Below are 24,932 nucleotides of genomic sequence, written 5' to 3' on the forward strand. Positions count from 1 at the left end.
TCTCTTGAACAAAGCAAATTATAAACAAACCAGTCAGTGCAGTATAAGTTTTAAAGCACATGTTTACTACTATTTCTACGTGATCATTTTTCCCTTTTAATCTGGACACCAACATTTCAGCATATACCTCAGCTTCTGACTGAAGGATCACCGCAGATAACGTAAGACAGGAAGTCTACACTGGGGCAGACTAACTATATTCACATCCTACATTCCTTGGATTTGTTATTAGTCCTGTTCTAACTCTGAAGAGCCAGATTTACAGCATCACAGAACTTAACACAATAGATAATAAGCAGGAGTCACGAGGCTGGTATCTGAACTCAGGTCTACCAGACTCCAAGGCCCGTCCGCTTCAGTATATTTTTGCTGTCTGATACACTAATACTTCTAAGAAAGTTCTTTTAGTTTTTCTTAAGTTTTTTTAAAAAATGTTATAGAATCATATCTTAAACAACTTTTTAAAATACTATTAGAATCAAACATGTATATATAAACTAGAAAATGAACTCTTCCTTCTTAGCTTTCTCACAAGTCCATCTTCAGATGAACAATTACAGAATCTTTGATATGTTTTATCTAAATGGAATCAAACAGTGAAACTGTTCTTATGCTGCTATTCCACATTCTACTTGCAATGCACACTTCACTAAGGAGATGGACTGAACTGAGCTGTTCTTCTCCTGATCAATCACTTAATATTCATAAAAACAAATCTAGTACACTTACATCTAGTGGTCTTTAATGACTTTGAAGAACTTAATTTAGATTTCCGCTCAAATGTAACCTTCCTTGATTTTACACACACACACACACACACACACACACACACACACGGTCCCTGACTCTACATGTATACCCCACAACCGCATCATTTCCTGTCCCCTTATATCTTACCAATTAAGTTTTGTCTGTGCCCACCCAGAACCAGAAAATAGAAATAAGGGACCTTCTCTTCTTGGTCTCCAGGGCATTCTAGGTATGTTATAGTAATGCCACACAAACATGTCACCAACAAACATTGTTCATGTTGGGCATAGTGGCATATGTTCATAATCCCAGCATTTGGAAGGCAGGAAGACTGTCATAAGCTTGAGGGCAACCTGGTCCACAAAGAGATTCTAAGGCTAGATGGGGTGACATAGTGAGACCCTCCTGTCTCAAACATTTAAACATAAATGATTAAGCCAAATGACTTTACTTTTCTCTCTTCTATATTACACTGTATGGTGCACATCATCTGCTTTAGCTCTGAAGTTCTCATTTAATTCCATTGATTTACCCATAGATTGTGACCAATTAGTTTGGTTATTGTTAACAAGCTATGTTAAATTCTCCTTTGTTTCACAAGAAAAAAAAAAGTCCTTTCTGGTTATTTTCTTATTGTCCCTCTACTCCCTTCCTAGATGTTTTCACATTTATCCTTACACAGATATAAAAAAATAAAAACAAAATGTGTGTAGTACAAAAAGGCCTTGTTTGGAAATTCTAGCTATGTATATAAGGAAACATAATGGGACTGGAGAGCTGTCACAGCAGTTAAGTGCACATACTGCTCCTACAACTGTGGCTCACAAACTGTAACTCTAACACCAGACAAGCTGACACCGCTGGCCTTTTCCAGCATCCACATTCATGTACACACACCCATATACTAAAAATAAACATAAAAAGCAAACCACATTTAAGATAGGATAAACTGCCAGTTTAAAAAGCTCTTTAAAGCCTAGTGCCTCTCCAACAGTCTTTTTACTATTTTATATGTGTATTATATAGATGTATATGTTCATTTGTGCACTAAGTATGGTGCCTTGTGGAATCATATCCCCTGGAGGTGTAATTACAAGCGTTGTTATCTGACGAGGGTGCTGGGAACCACACTCAAGTCCTCTGCAAGAGCAGCAAATGCTCTTAACCACTGAGCCATCTCTCCAGCCCTCTCTCCACCAGGCTTTAAAATCTTAAATATATTTTAGAATATTCTAAAGTTTTATAGTACTTCAGGGGCATACACGTTAGTGATTTTATTAGAGGATGTCCTCTACCACACTGTATTTTTTAGTTGGTAAACATGTATAAAGGCTACTGTTTTCTTTGTAGATTAGTACATGACACATACATCTTAACATGTTATAAGTCTTTTAATCTTGTCATTTTAATCAACCTTTTTGTTTTCAGGCATTTTAGGTGATCACCTGTCACATTCAACATTATATATTATATACAAGTTATTTCCAACTATTCATATCTCATACTGGTTTACTTTTCTAACAATACTAATTGACTGACTTTGTACATCTAAACACTGGTAAATAGCAATACAAGAAAGTAATTGTTCTTTACTTTTTTCTTCTAATATTTTACCATTAAACATTATTCTAGCTGTCAATGATATACATTTTTACTGTATTTTACACTCACTTACACTTTAAGACCTTATATGCCCAGCAAATGTCTATTCAAATCTATCAAATAAACAGATTATTCCATTCATAAAATGAAAAATTACAGTAATTAAAGCTTCCCTGTATTTTTGGGATGAATCTTATTTCTAATTCATGTTACAAATTTATTTATAACATTTTTCTATTAGTTCTTTGAAAAACTCCTACATGCTATATTTTACCATGATAGAATTTTTATTTTTTATACACATTAATTTTTATATAAATGTTTAATTAAAATGAATATGGAATATATATTTATAAGATCATGTTAAAAGCTTTTATTAGATATTTTCTTTATTTACATTTCAAATGATATCCCCTTTCCCAGTTTCCCCTCTGAAAAAAAAAAACCCTGTTCCCGTCCCTTCCCCCTGCTTACCAACCCAACCTTTCCTGCTTCCTGGCTCTGGCATTCCCCTATACTGGGGCATAGAACCTTCATAGGACCAAGGCTTTTCCTCCCATTGATGACCAACAAGGCCATCCTCTGCTATACATATGCTGCTGCAGCCATGAGTCCCACCATGTGTACTCTTTGGTTGGTGGTTTAGGCCCTGGGAGCTCTGAGGGTACTAGTTAGTTCATATTGTTGCTCGTCCTAAGGGGCTGCAAACCCTTCAGCTCCTTAGGTCCTTTATCTAGCTCTAGCTCCTTCATTGGGGACCCTTACTCAGTCCAATGGATGGCTGTGAGCATCTACTTCTTTATTAGTCAGGCACTGTCAGAGCCTCTCAGGAGACACCTATATCAGGTTCCTGTCAGCCAGCACTTGCTGGCATCCAGATAGAATTCTTAATGAAAACTTGAATAGTTTGCTAATGTATCCCTTGGAAATCTCAATACAGAAAATTTTCAAACTGTGTTTGTGAAATATCACTATTTGTACATACTATATAAAAAGTTTCAGAAGAAGTCCTATTTCCTGCATGTACAGAATGGTTAATTCAAATTTTTCCAATTATCACTTGAAAGACCCTAGATAAATGTTTTAAACTGAAGTAGAAGAGAATGAAATAATTCAGGTGAAACTGCTACAGTAATATGTACCTTGAAGCCTAACTATGTTAACTAGGAGTAGTAGCCAAGAAAATCAGGACCAACAATGAAACAAAGAACAGGCTTAGAAGGAATCACATTAAAGAGAATATACAGATACATCATTTTGATATCTTTATTTTTTTGCATTTCAAAAAAAAATATTAAAAGCATTTTCAATGTACTTAGGATAATCCTTTATTTTTGTTTTTATTTCCTTTCACTTATAACATTACTTGCTCAACCCCAGTTTGTGAACAGTGTTTCTGAAAAGCAACTGATTCTATGTCTATGTAAATCAACTTTAAAAAAAAGAAAAAAAAATTGACATTCACCGACTTCTCGCTACTCTTTCCTTAACTGAGTAAGATAAATATGTAACCTCACTAGAAATTTTCCAGTTACTAACCTTCTTTTAGCTTGTTATGTGTTCAAGATACTATTTACTGAGGAATGGAGAACATCAAAGTATGCAACAGAAGGCTGGGAAGCAGTTACCTAACAGTTTAAGAACCATCTTCCCTGCTCTCTGAGCCCCTAAACCAAAGCTGCCTGGGGCGTCCTGCTATCCCAGGGGGACCTCCATTCTTCCACCACCTCTCCGCCACCCTTCATCATCATACTCCTGAACCACACAGACAGAAGCATGTTGTCCTCTGAGAGTCTCAACCAAGTAGCTCACTCAGACAAATACACACATCCATAGCCAAACAGTGGATAGAGCTTGGTGACTCTTTGTTTGTTTGTATCTTTTTCGAGACAAGGTTTCTCTGTGTAGCCCTGGCTGTCCTGGAACTCACTCTGTAGACCAGGCTGGCCTCGAACTCAGAGATCCACCTGCCTCTGCCTCCCAAGTGCTGGGATTAAAGGCATGAGCCACCACTGCCCAGCTTGGTGACTCTTAATAGAAGACTAGGAGGAAGGATCACAGACCCCACAGGGAATAGGAACTCCACAGGAAGACCTAGAGTCAACTAACCTGGACTCACAAGAGTCTGAACCACCAACCAAAGAACACACACCAGCTGGACCTAGACCTCCCCACACATATTTAGCAGATGTGCAGCTTGGTCTTCATGCGGGTCCTGAGCAATCGGAACGGGGGCTAGCCCAAAAGCTGTTGCATGTATGTGGGATGTGTTGTTCTAGCTAGGCTGCCTTGTCTGGCCTCAGAGGAAGAGGATGCACCTAGCCCCACAGAGACTTGAAGTGCCGGAGTAGGGGGAATACCCAGCCCCACCCCCCCACCAGCTCAGAGGAGAAGGGTAGTAGGGGGTGGGGAGGAGTGACCAGGAAAGGAGCAACGAGCAAGGATGTAAAGTGAATAAGTAAAAAATAAAATTAAATTTAAAGAAAGAAAGAAAACAAAACATAGAGCAGTGGCCTCAGATTCAGAATAGTGATTAATCTGAGCAGGGATGGGAAGGCTGAAGTTAGGAACATTTTTCTTAAGGTACTGAGGCATGGCTGTTTAAAGACTGGAATGTTACATTTGTGAATAGCTTATAGTATTTATTCAATATTAAAGAAAGCACAGTATTGTTGACAGGTTTTCCATTTCAAACATTTATAGCTTGAAACATTATTTTTAAAACTTCCTAATATGTATACATCATTTTTAAGCTCATCATTTTCCTCATTTATCAAAAACAAGTACAAAACTGCTTTGCTCTTGCTCCACGGAAGGATTAGATGCTAAGATCATCAGTGTGGTCAAAGACTGGCCCAGAAAGCAGGTAGCTAACCTCATATGTACAAGAGAAAAGAGGAGTCTCTATTCCTGTGGAGATAATGCAAGAGGGAAAGCAGGGAATGGAAGGGAGAGGAGCAGATCTTTAAAGTTGATACACATTCTGAAATGCTGACCTCTTTTGAGAGCACTGAAGACCTGTCTGCCTTGATAATGAAATCTTCAATTTGGCTAAGTTTACTTTTTGTTCCTTACCCTAATCTCTTCTCCCTTATATGAAACTCTCTTATATGCAAATTGGGTATTATAGGTTTTTTTCTCTTTGTAAATTCATAACTTAATGATGAGAACAACTACAAAATATAAAAATCTGAGGAGTTGTATATACACAAGGATGAGAAAGAACAGGAAGGAAGGAATTATAGGTATTATTTTGCAGTCTTTCTCTGCCAGCAAGTCAGAGTAAGGTACCAGTGAATATCAGGCATAAGGCTACTATCACTTTTCTGATATTTAATGAATATTTGATTATTTAATGTAATAACATTTCAATTCTGAAAAAAATAGTTTAAGAAACATTACAACTACTGGTTTTAGAAATACTTGCAAGAATTTACATACTAACATGCAGGACCTCATTCTTCTGAGTACTTTGACAGTAGTGTTTTACATATTTAGGACTTTCTAATGTGTTACAAAATTATTTTTGTGAATAAATAACCTTGTAGTTTTTCCTTTATATCTGAGATAATGTTTTCTATCAAAGTCTTCATTTTACTGCACTTCTTTTCTCACTGTTAAGTTGTAAGATTAATTTACATAGTATACTGGGTAATTCATTCAGGAGGGAAATCTTGGCTTTATACATGAAGCTCTCCATTTATCTGTATTGTAGCTTGGTAAGTGTTGTTTATTCCCTGGGCTTCACTTTACTTCTCCAGGTTGTCACTTGATCCCTACACTGGCTTCACTTAATTACTTATGCTATACAGCCAGGATCTGTTCTGAAAACTGTACTGTTTGGCGGATCACTTAAGGTAACCTCTTAGTACAATCAAAAGAGACAGTTAAACATGAGATGTGTAATGTTGAAGTCAGTTAACATGCAGTACTGGTTTACAATAAACTTAATATTTTTAAGTACAAGTTCATGTGAGAAAAAAAAGTATAGTAAGTATCTAAGCCAGTAACATAGCTTATTACCATTTATGAGTATTGTATACTTAAGGATTATGTGTGCTGTGCTTGAAAATGACTAGCACAGTACCAAGGGCATCCAAGCTGTAAGCCATGTATGCATTCATGTTAAATAATTAGCTGGCGGCAATTTTCACCTTCACTGGATCACTATTTTCCATACAGCCTGTGGTTGTGGTCAGTATACAGCACGACTGAATTGAAGCAAAGATTGAGCTGTGACACTTTAATATTTGATCTACTGCTTCCAATTTGTGTATGTATGCTTGACAGGCATGTCCATTTGTTATGGTAGGCATGTCCAGAGGACAGCTTTGATGAATTAGTCCTCTTGTTCAAACTCAATTCATTATGCTTCACAGCTACTCTTTACCCACTGAACCATCCCTCCCACCTTCCCTAGTGCTGTTTTTAAAATGCAAACTTCATCTTTATTTTTGCATTCTAATTGTATCCTATTTTATTTAGAGCATATATTCTGCTACTTCATCCTTTGGGAATTCTCATTTTTGTTGTCTTCTAATAAATAACTAAAATATTCACTTTAGCACTGAAAAACTGGGGGGGTATCAGTTCCTTCTGATTCTAGTTCACTTATATCAAAAGGAAAGATAAAAGCTTGCTGTGTTCCTGGTAAACTCCACCTCTGCTTTATTTTTATATGTTCTTTAAATCTCATGCATTAGAACTTAATGAGTTACTACAGGGGACATCTCTATCATAAAAGCTAGCCTCTTTGTTTGGCTTTATCTGTTGCTCCCTATGTCACCTTTGGACTTTGCAGAGTTGCTATTAATAAAAAGGACTTTGCTATCCACAGCTTTTCTATCTTCAACTGTCAACCTTTAGAATCACAAGCTAAACAACTTTTATTCTATATATATAATATAGTCTGTGGTATTCAGACAGTAACAAAAATGAAATGGACTGAGACAGTCTTCTTGTAATTTCATTAAATCTTCCATGTGAAGGTTCCCATGGGTTAATTCTAGGACATATGCTCTCATTTTACAAGGCAACTAGTTGCCCTAGACTTGAAGTAGTAGCGTTGGTTCTGGATGAGGTACTTCTGACTGAAGATATGTTACCCCAGAGAAGAGGCTCCAACAAACTTTTGTTTGTTTGCTGTGCTCTATAGCAAAAGATCTAACCACTAAAAAAGAACAATATTAAAGTTTGGGACCTTTTCTGGAGGGGTGGAGGGCCTAAGGGGTAGTCAAACTCCAAGACTGCAATGAACTTCCCATAGACAGAAAATCTACTCTTAGAACTTTCTTCTTTGAATAAAGTGCTTCTTTCTTAGATGGTATCTTTCAGATTTCTAAGATGAAGTTAGGAATCCATCTCTGGTTCCTGTGTGTTGCTTTATATTTATTTCGTTCAGTTAGACAAGAGAAATGCTTTAAATCTGTGACTACTTCCAAATTCTCTACCAAAACACCTTATTCTCATTTTGAAATTTTCATGCAAATCTTGTATGTTGTACATTTGCATTGCTATAGAGAAAACCAAACTCCTTTAAAAAAATTTAAAGCCTGATGAGATGACTTATACTTGTAATCCCAACATGGGGAGACAAAGGCAGGAGAACTTCTGAGAGTTCAAGGTTAGCCTGTGCTACAATGTGAAATCCCATCTTGACAGGAAAAGGAACAGACAAAAGAAAAGAATAAAAATGGCAAAGAGAGAAAAGAATACTCTTAAAATGAAATCTGAAGAGAAAAATAACTGCTTATAAGCTATATCCTAAGAGGCTACCAAAAAGTATCATATGCTGGTAAGGATATATTCTAGTATGTACAGTTTACATGTAAACTTATCAAGTGTGCACAAAAAAAGTATTTAATCATGCAGCATTCTCTCCTATCATTACACTCTTCTTCTCAGTCCTATAAGTTCTTTGACTTAATACATGTCACCAAAGTAAATAACATCAAAATAAAGGAAAAAATAAAACATCTTTAAGATACTTAATTTTACTTGAGTGATTATCAGAGCGTTGCACTCTACTTTGTCCTCCATTTAGTAGTCACTAAAGACACAAGTTTGAAATGAGTTCAATACCTGTGGAGCATGACTTCATCCATTCCCAAAAAAATGTCACCAGCAGCTTACCTTATTAGCTCTAGCTGTGCAAGTTCCTGGTTTGCTTGAAATATAGGCTTTTTAGTGAAGAGTTCACCAAGGATACATCTAACAAAGAAAAACAGAACCATTATTATCTAAATTTCTCATTTTAATCCACTAACAGAACTTTTTAGTACTCTCAGAAAATGTGCCCATCTTACCCACAGCTCCATACATCAATGGCTGGTGTATATCGTTCTTCTCCCAAGAGCAGTTCAGGTGGACGATACCACAAGGTAATGACCTTGTTAGTATATGGGCGACTAAGACAAAAACAAAAACAAAAATCACAGGACTCTTTAAAGTTAGCATTTTTTGTTAAGAGCTCAATAATACTATTTTGGACTCCCAAAGACTGAACCACCAACCAAAGAGCTAGCAATGGACTGGACCTAGGCACCCAGCACATATGTAGAAGATGTACAGCTTATTCTTCATGCGGGTCCCCCAGTAACGGGGGAGAGGGGAGCTATCCCTGAATCTGCCGCCTGTCTGTGGATCCTATTCCCCTAACATGGCTTCCTTGCTGGGCCTCAGAGGAGGAAGAGGCTCCTAGTCCTGCACCTAGTCCTGAGGGGGCTCCCCCGTCTCAGAAAAGGGTATGTAGGAAAGGGGGAGGAGCTGGAGTAGTGTGAGAATGGGAGGAGAGAGGGACCAAATATTGGGTTGTAAAGTGAATAAATAATAGGAAAAAATACTATTTTGTATACTCAAAGCAATCCTATAATTCTAATTCTGATTAACTAAGGTATTTAACACACAATCATAAAATGCATGGGGCAAGCAGCAGTAATTCCCTGAACATGTGAATATAAAAATAAGCAGTTAGCTGTTAGCTATAATTTGGTCAAAGAGAAGTCACTCATCAACTCAATTACTAAGTAATGTTTTTTCTTTCCATAAAAACTTTAAAAATTAGTAATTCATAAAGGAACAACTAACAGAAAAACAATGTAGTTCAAACTGAGATTACCTAACACAATGACTGGTTTTGTTTTGGGTCTGAGTAGTGAATCGAAGAACACTCATATTGCTAGGCAAGTGCTTTACCTGAGTCCCTAACAAAATTTTGCTGTTTGTTGATGAGATAGGGTCTTGATGTGAAGACCAGGCTAGCCTTGAACTCAGAGATCCTCTTGCCTCTTCCATGTTGCTAGGAATCAAGGTGGGTGCCACCACAGTTGACCCCTAGCAAAAGTTTTTAATTAGGCATATCTTTGATAATATTTAATACATTTGGATGAACTCTGGTTTGTAAAAATAAAGTAGATGTTGATTGTATAATTATTTGTAGTCTAGACTACACAGAATTACAAGCTACAGGTATGGTGCTTCATCAGAAAACTACAAAGAGAATATGTATAAACAGAGGTTACTTAAATCTAGCCAATTTATAGTAACACTAAGTCTGATCATCCTCCAGTACAAAATTCAGTAGCAAAGTTTTTTGGGTTTTTTTTGTTTTTTGTTTTTGTTGTTGTTGTTTTTCAAGACAAGGGTTTTACTATGTAGCTCTGGCTATCCTGGAACTTACTCTGTAAACCAGGCTGATCTTGAACTCAAGAGATCCAGCTGCCTCTGTCTCTCAAATGCTGAGGATTAAGGATGCTGTCCAGCTGCAGCAAAGTATTTCTAAACATTAGACACCAGTCACTTTCTTTATGATTCATATGAATAAGGATGATCCTAAAAATTCAGGGCCTATGGTTTAAAGTATAGGCTTCAGAGTAATTACATCTTTTTGTTTTGTTTTGTTTTGTTTTGTTTGTTTTTCAAGACAGGGTTTCCCTGTGTAACCCTGGCTGTCCTGGAACTCATTTTGTAGATCAGGCTGGCCTCAAACTCAGAAATCCACCTGCCTGTGCCTCCCAAGTGCTGGGATTAAAGGCGTGCGCCACCACTGCCCAGCCGAGTAATTACATCTTTAGATCTGTTATAAACCTTACTCTTTTAGCTGTCTTCCAAATAACAAGGGCAGATAGGAGTTCCCCAGGAAAGCCATATTCCAAGCCCATTCACTCACCTGAGACTGGTTGAGTTGGATTCATTTTGGGAGAAGAAAAAAAAAAAATGCCTGCAATTTAACCCAGCAGCTTTCTCTTAGCAACCACAAGTCTAAGGCTCCAGAAAGCAAAGGATGCATTTGCCCTAACCTGGTCAAATTTCTCTAAATAATTTGAGCACCAATACTCTTGTTATCAATTTGGCCATCATAGTATTTCCAAAGCCAAAAAAAAACTTTTGTTGACACTGACCAAACTGAAAGTTAACAAATAAGAGTCTAAGGCTTTTTTTGTTTGGTTTAATTGCAAGCAAAGCCTCACTATCCCATCCATGGCTGACCTGGGACTTGCTTTGTAGATAGAGTGGCCTTGAATTTCTAGTGACTTTCCTAACTCTGACCCCTAGAGCTGGAAGCCAGGCATATATCACCACATCTGGCTAAAATGCCTATGAAGCAAATGAAAATTGAATATATTTGACTTAGTAAAATTTCCTTGCTTATTTCCTGGTAGCATTTATCTTCGTATAATATGAAGTGTTTCAATTTTTCTTAACTATATACTATTATTTCATACACGGCAAAAGAGATCCAAACATAAAGCCTAGTCTCCACTTTCAATAATTAATTTTGACTTGTTTCCACTGTCTTAAACTCTCTTTACTTCAATTAAAAGTAAAAACAAGCCGGGCAGTGGTGGCGCACGCCTTTAATCCCAGCACTTGGAAGGCAGAGGCAGGCGGATTTCTGAGTTCAAGACCAGCCTGCTCTACAGAGTGAGTTCCAGGACAGCCAGGGCTACACAGAGAAACCCTGTCTCGAAAAAACAAAAACAAACAAACAAAACAAACAAACAAACAAAAAAAGTCAAAACATTCTTTAACATGAACCCAAACATAAAGCCAGCACTTAAATGTAACATAAGGTGACATATGAATCTTCTGGGTAGGGGAAGAAAGAAAGGGTGTATGTGAGAACTAGCTTTTAAATTATTTCAAAGGTCTATGAGCACTTTAAGCCTATGCTGTAAGACTGACTCTAGATTAACTATACACTCAAAGAAATATTTAAATTAATACAAATCTCTAATTTTTAAATTTAGAAAATAAAGTATGGAGAAACTACAAATACTTAAGTGATAAAATTTATTTAAAAGAAAAGTTTAAACAAAAGATTAGTTTACATGCCATATATCAAATTTTATGTAATTTATTACATAGTCATTTTTAGCTTTAAGTTTGGTTAGCCACCTTTATCAAATTTAGAATAGTCAACTTGCAAAATGATTAAACATAAAACTACACAAAATATAGTTTTAAATGTATCACAAATTATTTAATATATCGGTTAATTGTTTTCTAAGTATTTCTAAAATGTTAGTTTTTGCCAGATACTTTTGCTTGTTTGGTGATGTGTTTCAATGTGCTTCTTCTATAGAAGCTTAGGAATTCTAGAGCTTGGTGAGCTGTGTTCAGGGAGGTTGATTTGGTTATGGTGTTTCCTATCTAGATTCATGTAAAGGAGGCAAGATTTAAAATACTTAAATTTCTCAAACAAAACATAGTAAAATCTTCAGTGATTTCTTTCATACTATAATTTGCAGTATTTTTTGAGACAAGAAAGAAAACCTTAAGGTCATGAGAAATGTCGATCATTCATTCTGTTAATACCTACCCAGCTGCTACAGGAAAACAACCCAGGGGCCTTTCTTATGGGTGGGGAATGAGCATGGTCTCCTCAGGTAGCCCACAGGTAGGCCTCAAAGTTAAAAATCTTCCTGTCTCAGCCTCCTAAGTGCTAGGATGACAGGTAGTAGTATGCCATCATATCTAGCCAGGAATCAACACACTCATCTTCAATGCAACAACACTTTTACAATTTCAACAGCAACAACCAAAGAGTGAGCTGAGATGCAGGAGGAAGGAGAAAATGCCATGGGTTAAGTGAGCAGTAAAAGACATGGCCCTGCTGGCTGGCCAAATGGAGTTAAGAGCAGCCCAGATGAAACACAGTAAATAGGGGCTACAGATAGGAAAGTCGATTCTAAAAGCCCAGCTCTGTGCTGTTTAAGGTTTATTATAAATATAAAGGATGTATGTGTGTGTGTTTATTGGGGAACTAAATGATCTAAGGGAGGCTAGAAACCCCAGGTCAGGATTAATGATTTCTACCACAGAGCTACTGTTACTATTGCTTACGCACTATTTCAACAGTATAGTTATTGGTTTTCTCACCTCTAAAGTGCCTTTGCCTCCTCCATCTTTTAAAAAACATTTTGTTTCAAAAAGAAAACCAGGTCATGTCTCACTGCAAATAAATAAAACTTAACTCAGCTTTATAATAAGCTTGCATACTGAGGATCTTATTCCTGTGACCCTACTATAGAATTTCAGACTCTTTTTTTTTTTTTTTAAAGATTTATTTATTTATTATATGTAAGTACACTGTAGCTGTCAGACGCACCAGAAGAGGGTGTCAGATCTCATTACGGGTGGTTGTGAGCCACCATGTGGTTGCTGGGATTTGAACTCATGACCTTCCGAAGAGCAGTCGGTGCTCTTCCCCGCTGAGCCATCTCACCAGCCCGAATTTCAGACTCTTAAATGCCAGGATGCTTACCATCAACTAATCTTCTCCTACTGTAATAATCTTTGCCTGGGACTTCATTAAATTTTCTTTCTTACCTTCAAATCTTAATTCCAATTGACTTCTTCAAAGATGGCTATCCTAACTGTCCTATCAAATATTCCTCTGTTGAAAACTGCTTTCACACAGTACTACTGCAGGAGTGAGAACAGCATCCTCTAGTGCTCTGTCATTCCTTCTATAGCAGCTGCCCCACTAAACACACTACACTTATCCTCACCGAAGTGAGGTGCGACCAAGTGCTTGCCACTGCCCTTTCTAGGCATGTCTCATAAATCTACCCCTCTTATTTCTGGCAACAGCCTTGGAAGGCTTGTGTAAATGATCCCAGATATTCCAACCAGGTTGCCAGAATGACTGAATGACAGTCACCATTTGACTGAGTCTATGGTTTACTATTAATGGTGCAATGAGGTAAGGAACCATCAGTTAACATTATTAAGTGAGAGATTATAATACTTTAAGTCATTACTAAATTTTTTCAATAGTTTTGCATCTCCTAACTGTAAATGTATTCAGCTACTTGACCAGAAACCGTATAGGTAGGAATGGAGACAGTTTTCATAACAGGTTCTCCAGTAGAGACCTTTGTGAAATAATTCACTTCTTTCTTACACATAGTCTACTGTCCTGTTCTAGCCATAATAATTTCGATCAAAATTTAGTGCAACAGCTTTTCAATCAATAGTTCTTGTTTCCAGATTTTCAGGATTAACTCACTTTTCAAAACAGTCAAAATGAGTTTTAAAACACATTGTTTCCAGTGACTATTCACACAAGACCCATAAAATGTTTTTACTACCTACCAACCACACTAAATCTTTAGCTTCCCTAAAATGGCTGAGCAAATAAATGTATGCTTTCTAGAGCAGGGAGACAGAAACCAAGGGGAATGGGGGGTTGGAGGCAGGCAGCAGGAATCCTTTGAAGAAGTTAATGGTGTTATTTCTTAATGTTTTAAAGAAACTTTTTTAACAAAGTGAATTGATGGAACATTCCTTAAGTCACAGCACTCAGTATGCTGAGAAACAGGAGGATTTTCAGTTCAAGTCCAGCCTGGGTCATGTACTTAACTCCCTAACAATTTTTTTTAAAAAACAAAAAGTTCAGAGTTCTAGTCCTGCGCCGCCAAAAAGGATTACTATGCTATTTGATGAGAAAAAAGCAAACACTGAGAAAGTATGCAAACAGAAGGACTTTAATCATAAAAGCAAAACTCAACATAAAAAAGCTAGGCAAGCACTGAGGCCAATTTCACAAGCCACATCACCCAACAACAATATGTAGTATTACAAGAAAGCACTCCATGTTATGACTAGGTTGATATAGTTACAATGGTAATGATCAAAGTAAATGAAATTGAAATTATATTGAGAAGTAAAAAGAAGTTAAATCCCAGGAAATTCAAATGTATTGTTGCAATATGAAGAGATAATTCAAATGCAGAGATGATTGGAAATCCAGAATCCTAAGAAATTAGCCTTTCAAACTTCCAGATCTGGTTACAGATTCCCAACATCCTAGAGATCTTGTTTATACCATACAAAGAATTAGGAAATCCTATGATAACACAATTTTTTTTTTCTTCACGGAGACAGCCCTGAAAAAAGTTTCAATTTATTTACATAATTAAAGTTCTAAGCAATAAATTCCATCAAAGGTGGTCACACACATAAAAACTCCCTCTGTCGTTAAATTAAAACAGTATGTCCAATGAGCTCTTATTAGCAGATGGCAAAACTAAACTTTATATATACTTCAGAAACAAAAGGGTCTAAAAGCCAGCAAGTTCCAATTTTGCTATTATTAAGCAACTTCATCTTTAAACCACTGGAGGCTTTGGGTTTGATTCATAAACCTAAAGCTAACTAGGAATTAACACCAGTTCCTTGGGTAAGTACTTTTATTAGTTTCTGAAATGGCAGCTGACATATCAAAAAGTGAAGCAATATCTGGTGGGATAGCAACAACAACAAAATGCTTTTGTAAAAAAAGCTTTTACCTTAATGTAATTAAATGTCAATTATTTTTTCATTTTTGGTATCCTACTTTAGTATTTAAACACTACCTAAATACAACAGAATTGAACGTGATTACAGAAAAAAGTGAAAAAAAATGTAATTTGTTAATCTACTTCCAGAAAACTATAGTTAAAACATATACTGGAGAGTTGGGAGGACAAAGCCAGTTAAATTCAACAAATCTGGAGCTGGAAATGTCTCAGGAGTTAAGAGCACTGGCAGCTCTTCAGAGAACTCAGGTCCCACTTCCAGCACCCATATGGCAGCTCAAAACCATCTATAACTCCAATTCCAGGCTATCCAACACTCTTCTAACCACCTTGGATATTGCACATACACGTGGTGTACATACATACATGCAAACAAAACACGTAAGTTCAGGAAACCCTTTGCTATAAAATAAGTACAAAAATGGTTGTTTACCTAAAGAAACCTGACAAGGCCCATAGGGCTTCTCTACCTGAAAGATATTTTCACAAGATCCAAGAACTTAGCCAGAAAGCAGTACTTCTGCCACTAATTCCAAATCTAGTTCCTACAACTACTGAGTACTAGTGATGTGAACAAACACAAAGCTATGTATTTTAAATTGTACCCACCTCAGAGGACTTTCACTTCAAGTCATTTTTTTCTGGCATAATAGGTCCAGTAATATGGCTTAGCTTAAGATGCACACCACGTTGGTGGAAATGTGCAACAAACACATATGCTTGATAGATAACATGAAAAAAATATCAACACTGGAAATTTACATTTGTAGTAGGGAAAGTGTGGGTGACAGGTTCCAGGATGATAGTGGGACTGCAGGACACTGGTAGAAATTTTAGTTGCCTTTCTCCCTTTACATAATCAAAACAGAGTACATGAGTTAAAAAAGAACTGCAATTTCATTTTGATTTTCCAATTAAGTCATTGATCTGAGTAAGACTCCCATTGTAAAGACTGTTAAAGGATATTATTTACTGTATGTGTGTCACTGTAGTATTTGCTTGTCTTAGGGTCTCCAGCCTCCCAAAAAGACCCTCAGCATTACCCAGGAACCCCAAAGTTCCCTGTTACACACACATTAGGACCATTCTGCAGCTCAAGGTCCCCTTCTCTCAAAACCACATATGATATTTTAAAGCATAAAAAATGAAAGTAGTTTCCATCTCTAAAATGACATCAGTTCAAGATTTAAGAACAATGAGCCATAATGCTGAATAATTTCTCCAAGTCCCTGAACAAATGGCAAGATTGGGATAGCCACTAGATGGCAGCATCGCTTTTAACATGTTCTGCCTATGAAGGGTATGTTAGCAAAAGTTTTAAAAACCCTTTTTCTCTTTCTCCCTCTCCCCCTTCATGGGACCACAGAGAAATGCAGCAGGCTTTGGTTCCTATTTAAGGAAGTTTCATCTTGATAATGGCAACTTTTAGAAGCATTAATAGGTATTTGTGTTTCTTCATTAGTTTGAGTACTTTGTAAGTACTCAATGTAAGTACAATGACTCTGCAGCATTTTGGTTTTGGTAGTTCTGTGGGTTGAGCTGACAATCTCAAAAACAACAGATAGAGGCTCTACCACTGAACAACACTTTAAAGCCCAGTATTGAAGCTGTAAAGTTTTGTTCTTTTTGTGAAGGTGTGACTGTTTTGCTTGCATGTCCATATGTGTTCCATGGGCATGCCCATGGAGGCCAAAACCAGAAGATAGCATTAGATAACCCTGAAACTGGAGTTCCAGATGGAAGTGAGGTGTCACGTGGTTGCTAGAAACCAAACCTAGGCCCTAGGCCCTCTGCAGGTAAGCCATCTCCTCCACGTACAACTTTGGAGATATTAAATCCATCATCATAATATTTAGAGTCATGAAATTAATTAACTAGCTTAACCATGATCTCACAGAGACTCCAGTACAGTGGCAGAGGTACCATCAGGAGGCCTATTCAGAATCAAGCTAAACTATAAAATATGTTTGAGGCCAACCTGGGCTACACAGTGAGACCCTATCTCAAGAAACAGGATTTTACAACTGATTAAAGGGTAATGCAAAGACCAAACAAAGCCTCTCAATCTAGGACTGTTTTATTTTCTTCAAACTTAAAACAGTAATAATAAATGTGCTCTTATAATTTTTTTCTCTAGAAAAAGCAGTAAATTTCAACTTTTGTGCAAAATACTTTTTTGTCCTATGGGAAAGTGGGTTTCTTCAGTAAATTTTAAAAGCACTTTAAAAAAAAATGGGGGTGTACTGACTGGTTTTGTGTCAACTTTACACAGGCTGGAGTTATCAAGAGAAAGGAGCTTCAGTTGAGAAAATGCCTCCATGAGATCCAGCTGTGGGAAATTTTCTCAGTGATCAAGCTGGGAGGGCCCCTTGTAGGTGGTACCATCTCTGGGCTGGTAGTCTTAGGTTCTATAAGAGAGCAGGCTGAGCAAGCCAGGAGAAGCAAGCCAGTAAGTAACATCTCTCCATGTCCTCTGCATCAGCTCCTGCTTCCTGACCTGCTTGAATTCCAGTCCTGACTTCCTTTGGTGATGAACAGCAATGTGGAAGTAAGCTAAAACCCTTTCCTCACCAACTTGCTTCTTGGTCATGATGTTTGTGCAGGAATAGAAACCCTGACTAAGACAGGGGAGATATCTAAAGAACAACTCTCTCAAAGATGGTATGTTTGCTTATAAAACAAATGATACAAAGTTTTTCTCATTAATTTGACTGGCCCCCCCAAAAGAATTTACTATTCATAACTTTAAGATTCAAAATTACAGGGTTGTAAATTTCTCTAGCCTGAAAATTCCTATATCAATCCACCACAACAGAGATCATGTCAGTGAACTGCCACATTTTTGACATATATACAGAGAGAGACATACATACACACACACACACACACACACACACACTACATATATTCAACAAATATACTACATATATAGTGTCACAGATATCATATGTGTGTGTATATAATATAAATAATTTTTGGCTGGAACATCTATTCCAAATTCATGGGGACATCTTCAATAAGTAACCATTAGCTGTTAAAGATTAATAAATTAGGATGAAACATGAGAAAGTAAGAAGATTGGAAGTCATTCGTTCAAGTATGGTAGTTAAGTTGCATTAAGGACAGTAAAACTAGAGTGAAGTATTAAGAGATTATGAAAACAGAATCAATTAATTAACCAAAATTCTCCCCAAATAGCCAGATTAGTTAAAAACTTTTAAAAATTATTATTCAAGTCACGTTTTAGACTAAGTAACATTAAGACCATTTTCTTGACAAATTCTACCAAAAGAAACATTACTATATGGTAGAAATATTTAAAAACTTAGCCCTAGGCACAGAGGTATACATATTTAATTTCAACTCTTGAGAGGTATACATAGTTGAGTCTCTGAGTTCAAGGCCGGCCAGCTTGGGTTATATTGTGAGACTCTTTTATTTTATACAAATAAAAGAATTGAAAAGCTCAACGCTATAGCCCCTTGACCCTGTCAACACATACCTTAAAGTCACTCAGTCCTTCACAATAACAAAGGCACAACTGAATGTGTCCAACAACAAAAGAACTGATGAAGAAAGTATGGTGTATATGCACATTAGACAATCATGAATTTGGGAAGACAGGGAGGTGGAAGGATCTGGGAGAGGGGAAGTGTAAAGAAAATGTCCAAAATACAATATATGAAAAAAGTTCTAGTAAAATATTTTATAAAAAATAATATATGCTGTGTTGTTACATATTGTAACAATATGATGAACCTGAAGGGCATTAAGGTAAATAAGCCAGGCACAGAAGACATAGACCACATGATCTCATTTGTGTGTATGTGTGTGTGTATATTATATATATATATATATATATATATATATAAACCTAAAAAAGTTCATTTCAAAAAAGTAAAGTCAAGAATTGCTAAGAATTGTGTGTTGAAGACTGAGTTGTTCAAAAAATATAAAATCTTCAGTTAGATGAGAGGACTAAGTTCAAGATACTTAGCAAACAACTTGATAAACCTAATAACAATTCAGTGTCTTCATGAAAATTAACAGATCTTAAGTGTTCTAACCACCAATAAAAAAAATTTGAGATTAGACACTGGCTAATTCACCTGCTTTAGCCATTCTACAATGTTATTCATAGTTCAAAGCAATGTATTATATACAATATAACTTGATATACCAATTAAAAATAATTTTTAAAAAGCATATTACTTAATTCACAAAAAATTTTTAATTAAACAAAGATATAAATAAAAGCTGGAAAGGAATCGCCACACCAACTAAATTTATTAAATCAAATCAATCCCACAGCTTATTTACATAAAATCATTATTTCAACAAAATATTTTGAAAATCTGTATTAATTCTATAAGAGTCTTATTTCTTTACAACCAGACACAAAGGGAGCCAGTCAGATATACAACCCCAACTTTAGCCAGAGAAGCCCCCTGTCCCTATCTTATACACTAAACTTCCTCACAACTGCTTGTTTAAATAGTTCCAGTGAGTTAGGAAAAAAACAGACTAATGTAGATATAAGTAAAACAAAACCAAAAAAGGTGAAGTCTAAAGTAATAAAATAAACATTTAGAATTTAAATGTACCATTTATAAAGTATATACCAAACTTTATTATTAAATACACATTTAAAATTCTTAATGATTTTATCTGTATTAAAAATTTATTATTTTTAAAATTTAAAGTTCATTGCACTCATTTAAGTCATACATTTTAATAGAATTTTAATTTATCCACCATTTAAAAATCAAATTTATTTAAAAATTGAAAACAAGACTGTAAAATTAAGACAGCCAAACTAGTTTTTTATTTTCATTATTATTTAGGAAACAAAAATGTTAAATAAAAAGGAAAAAAAAAATTAGGGCTAGAGAGATAACTCAACAGTTAGAACACTTGTTGCTTTTTCAGACAACCTAGGTTCAGTTCCCAGCACCCACATGGTAGTTCACAACTCTCTATAACTCCAGTTTCAGTGGATCCAAAGGCCCTCTTCTGACTCCACAGGTACAAGACATGCATATGGTGAACATACAAACACGTGACCAAGGACTCATACATATAAAAATTTAAAAAATTAATATTCTAAATATAGCTTTTAAAAGTGAACTTAGTGCTTAAAGTAATTTGTTTCAAGGTGCTCTTACCTTTCTTCTGAGCTATATAAACGAGCAAGTCCAAAATCTGCAAGTTTTATCTGTCCTCTGGTAGAAATAAGACAAAATAAAAAAGCATTAGTCTACCATGATTTTGATAATATATACTTATATTCTATTCCAGGGCTCAATGAAAACACATTAGAAACAAAAACACACATAAATTCTCTCATTGCACTGCTGTACTTCAGGCAAGGTTAACTAAGAGAAATTATACAAGGTAACAATTAGTATTTTGCTTTAGATAGTTTCCTGTTGTTGTCATGGGTCCATTCAATCATACATATCTACATGTTCTTAATTTTCAGATTCAGCTGAATATAGATCAAAACTACTGGAGGGACTATATTGTCCTGAAGATGTACAGTCACGTATGTTAATATTTACTATATAATAGTGTACCAACTATTTACACAACCTTTACATTTTAAATAAGCTAAACAAATATTACCCTATTTTATAAAAAGCCTTAGATCCCTAGGTGCTATTAAAAAGATGGAGTAGTGAGGGTAGACTAAAACACCCTCCAACAGGGCCCAACACACTTAATGATGCTCATGTAACTATCTCAGGTGCAACTTCAGTTCCTACTGAAGGAAAGAACCTCAAATGACATCTAGGACTATGAGTACTTATTGAAATACTGCCCAAGAACTAAATCACATAATTTGAAATTTATGTTTAATTTTCTAGCTCTTAAACGGTTAGGGTGCATAAATTATTTTCTACCATTTAAAACCGGGTGATGCATGTTTTATTCAAATTTTAAAAATAGTATTGAGTACAAAAATAATGCTATTTCTGAAAATATTTACCATAAACCTTATATACATATTTTAAAAATACATGTAAAAAAATCTAATGCTTAGAGATGGGGATAAGCATAAAGAAGTAACTCAGAAGCAAAGAATGCTGGCTGCTCTTTCAGAAGGATTCCATTCCCAGCACCCATTTGGTAGCTAACAAACATCTGTAACTCCAGTTCCACCATATCTAACACCCTCTTCTAGCTTCCACAGACACTGTAGACATTGTACACTGACACACATGCAAGCAAAATACCTATTTATTACAAATAAAATATTTTTTTAAAAAATTAATTTGTTTTGTAAAATCTGTACATAAACCTAAAGCTGAAATCATATTATTTATGATTAGATTCATTCATTTCAAATTATCTGGAAGAATACCAAACAAAAAGGGCATATATACATTCATATCCTTACTGGAGCTACTGGAGAACAACTGTAGAGGCAACACTAACTGTTGTTCCTTACCCAAGAAATTAGAATTAACTGAATTTATAGGAAGTTATATATTACATTAATACTTTAAATACATAAATTTCATATCCATACCTATTATTTAGAAGGATATTTGAACATTTAATATCTCTATGCAAAAAGTTCTTCTTATGACAATAATCCAGGCCTTCCATGAGCTGCCTCATAAAAGATTTTATATGGTTTTCATTAAAATGAACCAAGCCTGATTCCAGCAGTCCCATCAGATCATGGTCCATATATTCAAACACCAGGTAAAATGCACCTGAGAATGAGAATAATTAACATATTAAAGGCTTTTATTCCTACAATCTATCTAGAGGTTCAAATGACTTTTGCTAAAACACTGGTGGTATAAGGGAACTGACCTTTGAAAATAACTACTTTGTCATTTATAAAACTCGTTTACCCCCTTAGAACTTAGTGTCAACAACAACAAAAAAAAAAAGGTCTCAAGAAGACAGCAAAAGCAGTTTTCTTCTAATGAGAGCCATTATGATACAAACCACCTCTGCTGATTTCCCCATTATTTATAGTTTCTGATCTGATTAAATTTTTCCCTATATCAGACAAGTTGTTTTTCAGAAAAAAATAAATAAAATTTGTATGGTTCAAAGAATATTAATAAGTTGTACAAAGAATTGTTTTTAATACAAGAATGTAAGCCCAGATAGACCAAAGTCATCTTTAGGTGATTTATATTAAATCTGTTTATATAAGACTATACTTGAAAGCATAAAAATTACAACCTGTTTAGTGTTTAAAACTCTTAAATAAAACTTATGCAAATTGAATCCAAAGCTAAATAAACAAAAATTACAATCAAACAAAGCTTTACAGATTGAGTTCTAGGAAAGCCATATTTATAAAGAAGTCCCTGTCTTGAATAACCAAAACAGAAAAAGAAAAAAGAAAAACTAACAAAAACCATGGCATCATCTGTGAAGAGAAAAACCAGTATTATGCCATGGAAGATACTCAACACAATTCAGAATCACCCCTAACTTTAAACAGAGCAAAGTACTTTCAAAAATGAGACAATAAAAGGATGCCTTCTAACCATTTATTATACTACCTTTCTGAAGATAAGAACCATGCATATTTAACAAGAAAATGCTAGGCAATGTTTGAACAAAAAATCTTCATGGTTACTAATTTTGTGCAGATGTTAATATGTAAAATTTAAGAAGCTTCAGGGTCAATAAGAAAGCCTATCTCAGGAAAAACTAAATGAAGATAGCAGTACAGCCTTCATCCTCCTCCACATAAGCACGCATGCTCACAAAAAAAAGTTTTTAATAATGCTACAGTAACAGAAAAGTACAAATGTAAATTGTAACAAGGATTAAACGTCAAAATAGAAAATACTATAACATAATTTTAATTAAAAAAAACTAGTGGGTAGGTTTTACTATATTGCCTGGGGAGTGGACACTTAACTTGACAAAATAACTATAAAATTCACCTTGAAGAAATTGTATCTGATCATCATCCAAACACTGTTGAAAATATACTCTGCCCTATAAGAAATTAAATATGCCCTATCATGCTTAAAGAAAGACAGAACACTGAAATAAAATACACATCAGAAAACAAATTACAATGCTTTACCCATTAATTATGAAAACATTAATTTTAAGTTTAAATAAATAATAAAGTAATAGAAAAACTTATTTAGATAAAATTATAATCTACAGGGAGACAAGCAGTATGATCATAGATAAACTAATGAAAATGTAACTAACAGATTCCACAAAATAGTGACTCAGGAATATCACTAGAAAACAATATAGAGGGCTGGTGAGATGTCTCAGCGGGAAAGAGCACTGACTGCTCTTCCAAACGTCCTGAGTTCAAATCCCAGCAACCACATAGTGGCTCACAACCATCTGTAATGAGATCTGATGGCCTCTTCTGGTGTGTCTGAAGACAGCTACAGTATACTTACATATAAAAGAAAACAATATAGAACAGGGAAAAGGACAACTGAGAAATACCAGAAAATACTGTCTACACTAAAACAAAGGAAACATTCTTAATATAAAAGAAGTCCTTAAAAACCAGTACAAAAGAAATTCATCCCATAGCATGTGGTGATAAATAAGATGGAAGTCAGATGGACACAATGTTGTATACAGGTAACCTTAGCACTGTAAAGGTAAAAGGAGAAATATTCAAAGTTCAAAATCATCCACAGTTCTGTATCAGGTTAAATGAGCCTCCAATATTCAAAAAAAAAAGTCTGTGTCCAAAACAATATTAAAGATGCTTAATCTCATTACAACTCCAAATTTTCATATCAAAACAATATGGCATTTAAACAAAAAGATTTCAAGAGAGTATACATTAACACAGGTCTATAGGGAGAAACATAGTATAAATATTTACAAGATATGTTTCATTTCCAATTGCAAAAGCCACAGTTAGCCAGGACCGATAGGTAGCTACTGAGCACTTGTGGATTAGTCAAAAATTGTTTTAAGTATAAAACATGCACCAAATTTCCAATACTTAATATAAAACAAATATAAAATATCTCTTCTTTGCCTGCTTGCCTTGTGGAACTGAGCAACTGCTAGATCCTTGGACTTCCATTCACAGCTGGTGCTGACCATTGTTGGGAGTTGGACTACAGACTAAGACATCATATATAAGAAAGTGGAAGACACGCCCAGGATCAGAGGTGAGGACCCAACATCTGTCCCAACACCAGGAGTAACTGGGACCAGGAATGACAGGCTCCAGTCAGATTTAGCAAGGGCAGATAGCACTAGAGATAACAGGATGGTGGGGGGCAAGCGTAAGAAAATAAACAACATAAACCAAGGTCACTTGGCCTCATCAGAACCCAATTCTCCCACCATAGCAAGTCCTGGATACAACATTACACTGGAAAAGCAAGATTCAGATATAAAATCACTTCTCACAGTGATGATACAGGACTTTAAGAAAGACATAAATAGCACCCTCAAAGAAATACAGGAGAACACAGGTAAACAACTAGAAGGAAACACAAAAATCCCATAAAGAACTACAGGAAAACACAATCAAACAGGTGAAAGAAATGAGCAAAACCATCCAAGAATCTAATAATGGAAATAGAAACAATAAAGAAATCAGAAAGAGGGGGCTGGTGAGATGGCTCAGCAAGTAAGAGCACCGACTAGTCTTCCGAAGATCCTGAGTTCAAATCCCAGCAACCACATGGTGGCTCACAACCATGCGTAATGAGATCTGATGCCTTCTCTGGTACGTCTGAAGATAGCTACAGTGTACTTATTTATAATAATAAATTAAACAGCTAGATTCTTTAAAAAAAA

General features: G+C 35.6%; 1 protein-coding gene across 4 annotated transcripts in view; it reads right to left on the reverse strand.

The window, feature by feature from the left end:
* Window positions 1-24,932, reverse strand: part of Cdk13 (cyclin dependent kinase 13) — a 93,367-nt gene that overhangs the window by 15,317 nt on the left and 53,118 nt on the right. For all 4 annotated transcript variants that reach the window (XM_031358177.1, XM_031358175.1, XM_031358176.1 and 1 more), the window contains exons 6-9: window positions 21,688-21,877; window positions 20,321-20,377; window positions 8,658-8,759; window positions 8,485-8,562 (exon numbers count right to left, since the gene is read on the reverse strand). In XM_031358177.1, coding sequence (XP_031214037.1) covers window positions 8,485-8,562; window positions 8,658-8,759; window positions 20,321-20,377; window positions 21,688-21,877 — 427 coding nt within the window. The remainder of the gene's footprint in view (window positions 1-8,484; window positions 8,563-8,657; window positions 8,760-20,320; window positions 20,378-21,687; window positions 21,878-24,932) is intronic.

The sequence above is a fragment of the Mastomys coucha genome, unplaced genomic scaffold, assembly GCF_008632895.1.
Source record: "Mastomys coucha isolate ucsf_1 unplaced genomic scaffold, UCSF_Mcou_1 pScaffold7, whole genome shotgun sequence".
In the NCBI taxonomy this organism is placed as follows: domain Eukaryota; kingdom Metazoa; phylum Chordata; class Mammalia; order Rodentia; family Muridae; genus Mastomys; species Mastomys coucha.